The sequence below is a fragment of the Leucopleurus acutus genome (assembly GCF_964270905.1).
Source record: "Leucopleurus acutus genome assembly, chromosome: 7".
Lineage (NCBI taxonomy): Eukaryota > Metazoa > Chordata > Mammalia > Artiodactyla > Delphinidae > Leucopleurus > Leucopleurus acutus.
In genome coordinates, this window is record NC_139150.1 from 7,139,077 (window position 1) to 7,151,285 (window position 12,209).

General features: G+C 54.1%; 1 protein-coding gene across 3 annotated transcripts; it reads right to left on the reverse strand.

Moving 5' to 3' along the window:
- Positions 1–830: 830 nt before the first annotated feature.
- PHYHD1 (phytanoyl-CoA dioxygenase domain containing 1) lies at positions 831–10,875 on the reverse strand. Of its 3 annotated transcripts, none has more exons than XM_082842792.1 (11): positions 10,808–10,875; positions 9,255–9,413; positions 6,232–6,307; positions 6,108–6,155; positions 4,858–4,913; positions 4,710–4,772; positions 4,042–4,063; positions 2,591–2,719; positions 2,377–2,493; positions 1,578–1,704; positions 831–1,425 (listed from the first exon to the last, which is right to left on the reverse strand). In XM_082842792.1, the coding sequence occupies exons 1-11, from the start codon at positions 10,838–10,840 to the stop codon at positions 1,179–1,181; spliced, it is 1,077 nt and encodes a 358-aa protein (XP_082698918.1). In that variant the 5' UTR covers positions 10,841–10,875; the 3' UTR covers positions 831–1,178. The 3 variants fall into 3 exon arrangements, with proteins under 3 accessions (XP_082698918.1, XP_082698919.1, XP_082698920.1); XM_082842794.1 differs by having other exon boundaries at positions 1,318–1,473; XM_082842793.1 differs by lacking the exons at positions 4,042–4,063; positions 4,710–4,772; positions 4,858–4,913.
- Positions 10,876–12,209: the final 1,334 nt, after the last annotated feature.

Sequence of the window (12,209 nt, forward strand, 5' to 3'; positions counted from 1 at the left end):
CCCTCGGAGGGTGTTACGACATCGGTTTTGGGCTCAAAGGAGCCTTAACAAACCCTTCCCTTGGCTCAGGCTCCCCGCGACTGCTCGCTGAAGGAGGCAGCACCATGTTAGGGTGTAGTGTGTATGAGTGCTGGCTTTGCCCCACTGACTCCCTGGGTGGTTTGTTCCCATACAGAGTGGGGGTTGGAAGTCAAGGTCATAAAATCATAAGGCCGCTGAGGCCAGGCAGGTAATGCAATGAAGGAGGACAGGGAAGGGAAGCGGAGAGCACGTGTGCCTGTAAGAAGGCAGCTCCAGCCAGTGGTACGTAGGCTAGACCACAGGCCCCCGGGCTGTTGACCTGCTCATTCAAAGCAGCTTGGAAACCTGAATTGTTACGAGAAATCTCCCAATTTTAAAATGTCGTGGGTTTTTTGTTCGTTTGTTTTAAAATGCTGAGGCCCAGACAAAACAATTCTGCATTGTGAAATCGGCTGGTGGCCCCCAGTTTGCAACCTCTGAGCAGACCCCCGCCAGGCAGGTTTCAGATTTGGTAGTTGTTCCTGCAGCTCTGGGTGCCTGCCAAGCATGTCCAAACAGGAGTGACCTGTGGAGGCCCTCGTCCGGCCCCTTGATGGTGCAGGTGGCCAAATGGGCCCAGAGGGAAGGGCCTGGCCTGAGGCCGGAAATCGAGTTGGTCACAGAGCCAGGACCAGAATCTCAGACTAGATTCCAGGCTCTGGTCTTTTCCCTCCCCAGGAAAGGAGAACTGGGAGCATAGAGGTTAGAAGCACAGGCTCCAGACCCGGCTGACCTCGCCAAACGCCTGAAGAGCCGTGGGACTTGGGCAGGTCACTTAACCTTCCCATGTGTCAGCTCCCTCACCTGTAAACAGCACCTACCTGAAAGGGGTGAGGATCCAGTGATAAAGCACAGAAAGCTCTTGGCACCATGAATGCCCACTAAATGTCACTTACTGTTATTAACACCGTGCATACCTCACCGGGCAGGGCTGGGCTACCTGCGATGATTTTCAGCAGGGTTCCCATCTTGAGAGGAAGGCTGCTTGGGAAAGAAGGATCAAGATGCTGCATTTGGAAGTGTTTTTTATTCAGTGTCTCCCACCGTAATGACCAAGAGTTCCATGTGAGAGGGGAGACGACGAGTGAGAAGCCGGCAGAGAGGCAGCCAGAAGCCTTTCATGGCCGTGAGGCTGCCTCTAGGGGGAGGTTGTGTTGGGGTCGGGACAGACAGAGACAGATCTCGGGGAAGGCACCCAGCCCAGCCTCCTGCTCCTGCCTGCCTGTCTGCACAGACACCAGCAGAAGGAAAGCCCTGGAGGAGAGATGCGAATTCCGCGTTGCAGCTGGGCGGTGGGTTGAGGCGCTGGCCTCGGTGGCCCACAGCTTCTCCCGAGAGGGGGTGGCGTCCCTGCCCTCAGAGGGCCTTTAGGTGTACAGTGGGGGAAAGGGCAGCTCGGCTGTCGGCTGGAGCCTGCAGAGGATGGGGAGAGGACCTCGAGGTGCTAGTAGCACTGCTCCCAGCCTCCAGGACCTCTTCGGGAGCTGTCTGGGGCCCACACACACCCTGCCACCTACCAGTTATCTGGGCTCCAGACCGTGCCAGCAGCCTCCATGAGGTGGAAAGTATAGGCCTGGCGTGAGCAGTCGGAGAAATTCTGCTCACTTTTGTGCACCACTTCTCCGTGGATTAGGACGAGGGCCCCTGGCAGGGACACAGCGAGTCAAAAGCGCACTCGAGGCAGGAGGGGACATGGTGGGCGGCCCCTCCCTTAAGCGGTGTCGTGGGCTATTCATCCCCATTCCCATCCCCGGACGCTCAGGGGCCTGGAGTCTGCCCCAGCATCGGAGGCTGTGCTGTTGGACATGGGTTCCCCTGGGGTCAAGTCCCTTCCGCTGTGGCCCGTGCCCTTGGCAAGCCTCAGCAAGGGCATCCACCTCCATGGCATTTGCAGAACCAGACAGAAGCTCTCTGTCCCATGCCAGCCAGCTGGGGCCTCAGCCGGGAATGCAGAGTTGGGGCTCAGTTTCCCTTTTCTAAAAGGAAGGGTGTGCTGACAGCCAGGATTTGTGAGCACTTGTGGTGCACCATCTTACATATGACATCTCACTGGCTTCCCTACTTTATGTTTGGGGAAACTGAGGCTCAGAGAGGTTCAGTCATTTGCTCACGGAGACAGCCGGGAAGTAGCAGGGTCTGGATTCCAGCCTGATCTGGGAGACCCTGCTGTCAACCACACAGCTTTCAGACCTCCCAGTGCCCACCCAGCCCTACCTTCCCTCATGCGGTGACTTCCCAGCCCTCAGGTGAGCTGGCTGGTCAGAGCAAGCACAGACCCCCAGGCATGGCCTCCGGGCCCCTCTGCACACCCCCTACCTCTCCGCACCGGTGTGGGCACGAAGAGGCTGTTATCCCGGGCTGGCTCGGTCCCAAGGAAGCTGGTGCCAGGCGCCGAGCCAGCAGGGGCCCGGACCATCCTTCTCGACACTCCACCTGCGGGCCAAGGTGGGGACTTTAGCCTCTCTTTATTCGGGGTCCCTCCTCTGTGGGGGGTGGGGACGAGTGGGCAGGGAGAGGCAGGTGGCCTCACCTGTGTGGGAGCCAGGGATGAACCAGAGGCAGCCATTCTCCAGCGTGGCATCTTCCAGAGCAATCCACACGCCCAGCACCCGGCCCAGAGGCTCCGTATACAGGAAGGAGGCGTCCTGGTGAGGGGAGACTGCAGCAGGCCCGCCTGGGCATCAGGCGCCTGGCCTCACCCCACCTTGGCCTCGTTTCTCCTCTCTGTGGTCCTCCCAGGGCCCTCCAGGCCCAGCCTTCCCATGAGTAGTTAGAATCTCATCGCTTCCTGGCCTGGAGACTCTGGGCAAGAGATTTCACCTCTCAAGCTTCAATTTCCTAAACCATAAAACAACCCCAACAATAACCTAACCTCACGAGGTTGCTGGAGGATTCTGAGACAGTGTAGGAAAAGTGCTTAGTACATGGCCTGACGTTGTAGTCGCTGCCTGAAAAGCAGCTGCTATCGTTTAATTCCAGCCAGGTAACTCAAGCCACCGTCCTTAACCAGCGAGAGCACCTCCAGCCACCAGATGGTCCAGTGTAAGCCACCAGTGGGCTAAGACTTGGAAGTTGGGTGTGAAGCAGGAAACGGACCCAGCATCCACATTGTAAACATCCCCTGCGTGATGCTGGGGCCCAGGCAGGATGGAGAACCGCTGAACAGAGGACCTTAGTCTGTAACAACAAGAGGGTGCTAGTCTCGCCTCATCCCTTCCTGGGGAACTGTGTGCTTTCTGAGCACCAAAGTTTAAGACACAATCCAGACAGTGTCCAGATGAAGGTGTCCTAATGGTGGGGGCCCCAAAACATTTGGAGGAGTAATGGCTGAAGTAATGGCTGAAGGAGCTGGGGGTGCTGGACTGAGCAGAGAAGGCTCAGGGAGAGGATGGCCATCCCTTCAGGAGACTGTCCTCAGGCTGGATGGTGGGGAGGAGGGGGCCTCACAAGGGGAATGACTTGAGCTCATGTCAGGAAAGGAAGAGCTGCCTGTACGGGTGGTGAGCCCTCTGTCGCTGGAGGTATTTGAGAGAAGTGGATCATCACCCATGAGGGAGGCTGGAAAGGGTATCTGGGTATCCAGGGGCTTTGTAGTCAGATCAGCAGTTTCTATGCTGAATCAGTCCTCCAGGGAACTTGGTAAAATACAGATTCCCAGGACCTTGCCACCCTCCTGACTCAAGATCTCAGGGAAAGGGGCCCAGGAATCCGTATTTTTAACCAGCAAGGAGTCGCTGCCAGGTTCGGGAACCACTGGGTCAAGGACTCCAGGACACCCCCCTCCACCCTCCCACCCCACCCCACCCCCCGGCATCCAGTCTTTCAGGAAGCAGCAGAAGATGGCTTCTCCTCCGCTGGCCCAGGCTCTTGTCTATGGACGTCTTGGCAGGCGCCTTCCCTCCCTCTGGAGACCTGACAACCACTAAAGTCCCAGATCTCCCGCCGGGGCCTTTGCTGGCCCCCAGCCTGCTCTTGGCTCACCTTCGCCGCCCAAGTGAGGTTGCTGCAGGAGAGAGGAGGGGCCGGGTGAGGCCAGGGAGAGCGGGGAGGGGCAGGGGCTGCCCTGAGTCCTCTGAGTAGGATGCTCTTCCCCCCGCCACAGGTGTTTATCTGCAAGGCTTCCACGTCAGCACCCAGCTATCGAGCACCTACTACGTGCCAGGCCCAGGAGGGCTGCAAAGAGAAAAGCCACCCTGTCTGGCAGGGAGCTCCCAGTCTGAGCACACACGTCCCTAACGAGAACACAAGGCAGAAGTGAGGGGCAGTGGGAGAGGCTGGGGCCCAGGCCAGCGATTAAGCCTCTGGGCTCCAGGATCAGAGATGTGTCCTCTCTTCCCAAGGGCATTGGAAGGCTTCCTGGAGGAGGTGGCACTGGGCTGGGCCTTGAAAGCTGGGAGCAGAGCATTTCAATAGCCAACAAAGGGAGGAGGCAGCCCCGGGATCCCCTTTCCTTCCACAGCACCCTAACTGAGCCCCAACTAAGTGCCAGACACCCTAACCAGAGGAGACCGGTTTTCACGTTCTCCCACCAACTTAATAATACTTTCTCAGGGAGGCAGCTTGCGGCCCTTGTAAGGAAGGGCTTGGTATGAGCACTGTGCCCATTTTACAGAGGGTAAATGGAGGCCTGGGGAGGACGGGGAGCTCACCTTAAAGATATACATGCTCTGCACCACCACGGGCATCTGGAGGCCCAGACTTCTGGCCAAAGCCTGGAAGGGGGCAGAGGTCACATGGCCAGCCCGCCCACACTCACATATGGCCCACCGGCCCACCCTCACCGACACCTCTGCTCACCTGCACCTTGGGGGAGTGTGTGACACACCTGAAGACAGGGTCATGGGCGTGCAGAGCTGCGGGACAGAGGTGGGCTGAAGACCCAGTCCCCAGTCCCCATGCATCCCTCCCACGCCTAGGCCCGGGCACCCAGGGTCAGGCCTCACTTTGATATTCTCACCTATTTTCTGTGCATTAAGCTTTCTGCTTGCTTATAACTGAGAAATGGGCCCCACAGATGCCTTCACCTGACCTATGACCTTATTCTTGACCTTCTAGCCCTGACTGGCCGCCCTTCAGAGGACCAAGGACTCCAAGGGACCCATCACTTGGTAGCGATTTTGGTCCTGCCGCTTGCTCTGTTGGACTCCGAGCACCGATTTCTCTCCTTTAAGCCTTAGTTTCCTCCTGTGTACAATGGGATCAGCCCTGCCTCCTGGGCTGCCATAGGACCCCATGGGCTAACGCGTGCGCGAGCACAGCCCAGGACCAGGCACAGAACAGTCCCTCTTCTCATCATTCACTACTGTTGTTATTACAAAAAGTGAGGGTTGAACGTATCTAATGCCACTGAATTGTATACTTCAAAATGGTTACGATGGTAAATTTTCTATTATATGTATTTTACCACAATTTGTAAAAAAATACAAAGCTACCATGATATAACTTCATGTTTAAAAATCAGTCTACAGGATAAATTATAAGGGTTGTTTTTGTTTTTGTTTTTCTTGCCACATCACGCGCCTTGTGGGATTTTAGTTTCCTGACCAGGGATCGAACTCAGGCCCTCGGCAGTGAGAGCACGGAGTCTTAACCATTGGACCGCCAGGGAACTCCCTACAAAATAACTATAATGCACGATCCTGAAAAAAGAAAAAAAAAAGGAAAAAAAGAGGGTTTCCTAGCTTGGTTTAGGGGTCTTGGAACAGGGACCTTGTCAACATGTTTGGTGTTCCTTAAGAAGCCTTCAGGGAGCAATAGGACCCAGCATCCCCACATGCCTGGGGCCTGAATCATACGCAGGCCCGGCAGTAGAGAGTTGAGGAGCCTGCACACACCCATCTGCACGGGGGGGTGGGCTCAAATGGACCCCTCTTCCCAGTGACACAGTGGCAGTGTCATGTGATTAGCATCATAAGATGCAGGAGAGCAGGGCCCAAGAAGGACCCTGCACCCAGAAATGCCATTTGTTGGGCTACTACCTTAACGTGTGCTTTGGGGGATGGCCCCCAAACTCTTCAGACCTCAGTTTCTCTCCAGCCCCTGCTTACCATGGCCAATTTTGTTGATGGATTTCTCCGGAGGGACCAGGAAATTTCCTGTGGCACAAGGGACAGGTCAAGCTGGAAGGACTGGAGTCCAGCCACCCCCGCCTCTAGGGCCCCAGTTCCAAACCTTTCTCATCAAAGACGCCTTTCTCAAAGAAGAACCGAATCTTGTCGCCGCTGCTCAAGAAATAGTCTGTGCTGCCCTGTGGAGAGGGGACAACAGAGGGGCTGAGAGAGCATCAGGGGGTCCCAGGTGGGCCTGGCAGAGAAGGAAGAGGATTCAGATGCTTCCCACCCCACAGAGCTGCAGACGCCTCTGAGAAACCCCAAGGACCTGGAAGCACAGCCGGAAGCTACAAGCATGGAATTTCTTAGAAACCTCTAAATAAATCACATGACTCAGACTCCATAATGGCATGAAACACAGGTACTAGATCAAACACGCCTGGTTCCCAGAGAGCCTTGGGCCACTTGTTTTACCTCTCAAAGCCTCATTTTCCTCATCTGTAAAAGGGGAATAATAATAGAACTGACCTCCCTGGATTGTTGGAGGCTTCAGGTTCAGGTAGAGGCTGAATCTTATAGAAGTTGAGAACACAGACCCTGGAGCTAGAATACTTGGGTTCAAATCCCAGCTCTGCCACTAACTGACTGTAATCACAACCACATTACTGAACCTCTCCAGGCTTAGTTTCCTCATAAAATATAGAGGCTATTAATGGCACCTATCTCATAGGGTGTTGTAGGGATTATGAATCAGTATATATAAGGCATATAAGAACAGTCCTTGGAATGTGGTGTCATGTGAATATCTGCCTTTATTATTATTATTACTACTGCTGCTAAATAGAAAACACCCAGCAAGGACATGGCTAAATGCTCGATAAACATAAGCTATTACTAATCCTGTTCTTTTATCTTAATAACCTCTCCTTGTTAATTGTATTGATTTTTTTTTTTTTGACCACACCCTGTGGCTTCTGGGATCTCAGTTCCCCGACCAGGGATCAAACCCGGGCCGCAGCAATGACAGTGCCGAATCCTAACCACTAGGCCACCAGGGAACTCCGTTCTTGTTAATTTTAATATCATGTTTTAAATTTCTTAGCAGCATATGAAAATGATGCTCCAGGGACTTCCCTGGTGGTCCAGTGGTTGAGAATCCACCTTCCAGTGCAGGGGACGCGGGCTCGATCCCTGGTTGGGGAACTAAGATCCCACATGCTGCAGGGCAACTAAGCCCGCATGCTCTAGAGCTCGAGTGCCACAACTAAGACCGATGCAGCCAAACACATAAATAAATAAATAAATAAATATTTAATTTCAAAAAAAGAAGAAAATGATGCTCCAGGGAGATGCCCCATGCTTTCCTTGTGGCTTTAGCCACCTATGATCACCATATATATCTTCCTTCATGGTGACGTAAGTACAGTTTGAGTGTCACCGATGCCCCTACCTGGGTTCCCATATGGCACAGCCCCAGCACTCCCTCAACTGCACACATCTGCTGTCACAGTGCCTTGCGTGGCTCAACTCAGTGACCTGTCTGGCCCTTTCCACGCCCTTCCCACTGAAAACTAAAAGTTTTTATTCAACATTCTTAACTCCTCTGCACTAGCAGGGAAACAAGTCTGAGAAGCATAACTGATAATAACAATAAAGACGGTGACGCTACACACGTGTCAAAGATTTTTACTTAACTCAGTAATTCACAAGGGAGCCAGAAACATGTTGAAAGGAGAATTCAGAGAAACACACAAATATAGGCAATAAGAAACGCTGAAATGAATTTACAAATCAATGCAAAACTGAATCTATCCACAAGGGCAATAACTGCATCCTGCCGGGCCCAGTTCATACCCATTTCTATGGACGAGTATCATGTGAGTTATTATCAGTTCTATGTAACTTAGAGTTGTATAATAACTCAAAAACAATGAAAGGTGCTGGTAAGCTGGAACGGAGCACTACTAGACAGGACACCGCCAATATTTTTTTCTTTTTTAGGGATTTCCCTGGTGGTGCAGTGGTTAAGAATCTGCCTGCCAATGCAGGGGACACGGGTTCGAGCCCTGGTCCAGGAAGATCCCAAATGCCGCGGAGCAACTAAGCCCGCGAGCCACAACTACTGAAGCCCGCGTGCCTAGAGCCCATGCTCCGCAACAAGAGAAGCCACCGCAATGAGAAGACTGTGCACCTCAACGAAGAGTAGGCCCTGCTCACCGCAACTAGAGAAAGCCTGCGTGCTGCAACGAAGACCCAACGCAGCCAAAAATTAATTAATTAATTTCTTAAAAACCCATTTCAAAGTCTTTCACAGTATCAGTAGTGAATATTGAGGGTTTACTGAATACCAGTGCAGCCAAATGAAACCGACTGTTTGGAGGAAAGTGTCATTCTGTAACCCTTTTTCTTTCTGGAGTCCCCATTCTCTGGGTTGCAAGCCTTCTAGTCATTGTAATTCCCTTTATGCCCACCAGATGGCAGAAGCTCCTTGCCATGAGTAAGCGTGAGCCCCATTACTGAGCCTGGACCACAGCTTTGGCTTGGGGGCCCAGCCGCAGGCAGGCTCATAAATTCAGCCTATGAAGGGTTAAGAGAACTGTGTGGGAGAACTCCTGGGCCTCAACTTACCCATCTCAAGCTGTACTGAGTCCTAGTAGGTCACTGGGGGAAACAAGCAGTTCCTTGTCTCATTGGGGGATGACTTACCCAGGTGGGCCCATCAGAATCACTTGGCTCATGCTGGGTTGCTGGCCACAAAGAGGTCCTTTGTGGCAGGAAAACTTCTAAGAAAGTACAGCAGAGCAGTGACAGCATGCACTTGGTATCAGGCAGATCTGGGTTCAAATTCTGACCCTATCAGTTACTAATTGTGTAGTTTGGGGCAAGTGAGCTGAGCCTCATTTACCCCACCTGTCTAATGGGGGCAATAATGCTGCCCTCATAAATTCGTAGTAGGGAGTGAAGGAAATATGCATATAAGACACTTAGCCTGGAGCCCGGCCCACAGAAAGCTTGGGGCCTGATTCGTTACCAGCATGAGCCCATGGGCCTTGGGGTCCTAACCTTTCCAGGCTGCTGCGCTGGCTGGGGACTGAGCCACCCATCAAAGACCAAATCTCACTCTTACCTGCTCCAGGCACCTACCTGGGCTCTCAGCTGCTCCTCCTCCTGGGTGGAAAATTCCGTGCGACAGTGGAGAGGGACATCCATCTCAGCCACTATCTCGCCGATCCTCCGTTGCATGGCCACACACTCGTCGACAGACCAGAATCCTTCCAGCACCAGGAATCCATCCTCCTGAAACTGCAGGCAGGAAGGAGATTCAGGCTTCTTTCTCCCTGCCCTCAACCGCTCTTGACAAGAACTGATTTGACCCTTCCCCAAACCATGAGCCGTGTGGAGGCAGGACAAAGCATCCTGTTCATTGCTCTGCCCCCCTCCCTGGCGATGGTGTCTAGCGCCCAGTGAAGAGCAATCAGTGTTGGCTGCTTGAATGAAGGAAGGGGAAGTGGAAGGGGAGGTGTCCCCGCCCTAACCTTCCAGGGAATACAACCTCATTCATCTATTCAGCTAATATTGGCTGAGCATCTACCGTGCACCAGACATGGTTTTAGGAGCTGGAGATTCAGTCATGAGCAAGCCAGCCATGATGCTTGCCTCTCAGAACTTAGTCTAGGGAAGGAGATGGATATCAAACAAACCAGCACACAGGTGAACTTATCACACAAAGTACGGTTTATCTACCTGAAATACAACACAGCTGATAGAAAAATATTTATTGGCATGGGAATGTGTTCCACACATATTGTGAGTTTAAAAAAAAAAAGCCAACTACAAATTAGTATCCTAATTTGTGAGAACCTGGGCAAGTGCTTTCCCCTCTCTGACTCTCAGGCTATCAGATGGGGAGCACAGTAGCGCCTCCTTTATGAAACATACAGCAAGCAGGCAAGCAATCGGCGACAGCTTTTGTGTATTGTGATGGACCTTTTATTTTATGTATTTGGCCCCCCAGCGCAGCTTGTGGAATCTAAGTTCCCCAACCAGGGATTGAACCCGTGCCCTCTGCAGTGGAAGCGCGTAGTCCTAACCACTGGACCGCCAGGGAAGTCCCCTGAAACTTTTAGAGATTCAAGGGCTGTATGCCAAAATATTGTCTCAGCATAGGAATCCATAGGTGGGCTTAAATTTTCCTTTTTGAGCTTTCCTGTATTTTTTTGCACTTTCCTCTTGCCATCAGGAGCAAACAACAAGGGTCATGTTTTCTAAAAGTCTCCGTCGCTCTGATTCCCACGGGTTAGCCTTTTCGGGTCTGAATGCGCCCACCGGGTGGTTGCCCGGCCACCCGCCCCGTGCTAGAGGTGGGTTGTGGGTAGGGTGGGGCGGGTGGGTCCGCCCCTCGTCGGCCCCGCCTCTTCCCAGACCCCCGCCCCCGCCCCCAGTTCACAGGATCCTGTGTTTTCTTCTGGTTTCTTCACGCAAACATTCCCACCCCAACCGCGGTGCGTTGGCCTGAATGGCCCCTGGCTGTGTATGCAGAAGTTAGGGGTCATGGCTGTGAACCGACCACTCTGGGATTCAGTTTCCTCTTCTGAAAAACGTAAGGGGGTGGGTCGAGTTCCCCGGGACTACTCCAAGTCCGGAGGGGCCCCCCACATTTACCTGACCCTCGGGGTACCCACCCAGCAGGGCCCTACCTTCTGGAGCTGTGAGGGGCTCAGGTAGGCCATGAGGACGAGGCAGGGCGCACCGGTGGCTCTGCGGCTGTGCCTGAGGCTGGAGAGGAGAAAGGTCAGGAGGGGAGAGTGGCCAGAGCCTGGGAGGCCCAGGAGGATTTAACCCTTCCCCGCCCAGAGAAAACCGAATCCTGGCCTTCAGCTCCTCCCCGCCCCCCATCCAGAGAAAACCCATTCCCTGCCCCCAACACACCCACCCCACCCCCTCTCACTTCTGTCCTTGGGTGGGGCCCTTGTCTCTGCCCCACACCCTGGGTCCATCCCCCCAGCTGATCCAGGATTAGCCATTTCTGATCTCCTACAAGATCTTTAACTGCCTCCTTGCAGTTTCTTTCCAGAAACCACTCCCGGCTGGCTGTTTCCGAGGTGCCCAGAAGTTGTGTCCTAGGAGTGTCTGGGCAGGCAGGAGGACACCCGAGTCCCTGCCCAGGTGCCACAACTAACTGTAACTTCCAACCCATATCTGCCCCTGGGTCGAGGCAGGGTTAGAAAGTGCCCAGGCCACCAGCAGCAGCATCTGGGTGGGATGGGATGCATGGTGGGTCTGGGGGCACACACATCAGACAGACTCTGAGCTCTGCATTCCAAAGGTGGAAGAGGGCTTCAGAGGATTGCTTGGGCCCCCGCCCCTGCCCCCGCAAGCTCCGATCCCCTGGGACTCTCTAGGTCCTGAAGAGATTACAGATCTGTCTGCAGCTCAGAGAAAGAGAGAAGATAAGGGGGGATCTTAGAAAGGGGAAGGGGCTAGAGCGGGGGCCTGGGTCTTCAAAATGAGGGCCAGGGAAGCCATGGTTCCTGTTCCCCACCCCCAGGCCCAAGATGCTGGTGCCTGAGGCCGGCTGGCACAGCGGAGGCCGCGGTCAGAACACCCTTCCAACCAGCCCTGCTCAGCAGCTGACGGGGCTGTTCTGGCTGCGGCTTCTGAAACCCAGCCGCCACTGGCCTTCCCTGAAATGATGCTTTCTGAATGGCGAAGGGACAGAGTGTCTCAGGAGCGAGCGTGGGGACACTGCTCAGCCCTCAGGAGCCTTGGCCCTAAGTCAAGTCGTGTTTTCTGCGCCACCGCACTGGGAGTATAGCTTCCCAAGAGCAGAGAGCCAGGGGAGGGGAGAGCCCCGGCAGGCTCCTGAGGCTGGAGGGTGAAGAGGTTCCCAGGGGACAGGCCGGGTGAGGAAGACAGGTGGAAGACAGAACCCTTTGGGGAAATACAGCCAATACTCAAAGCAGGGAGCGATCCCAGCTGTCCTGGCCCCTTCCCAACAGATCCAGAGAGACACCTGCCATGTGCCAGGAACACAGTGAGGGTCCAGTAGTGCTGGGCTAGCAACTCCTCGGGGAACCCCCATCCAAGGCTTACATCCAC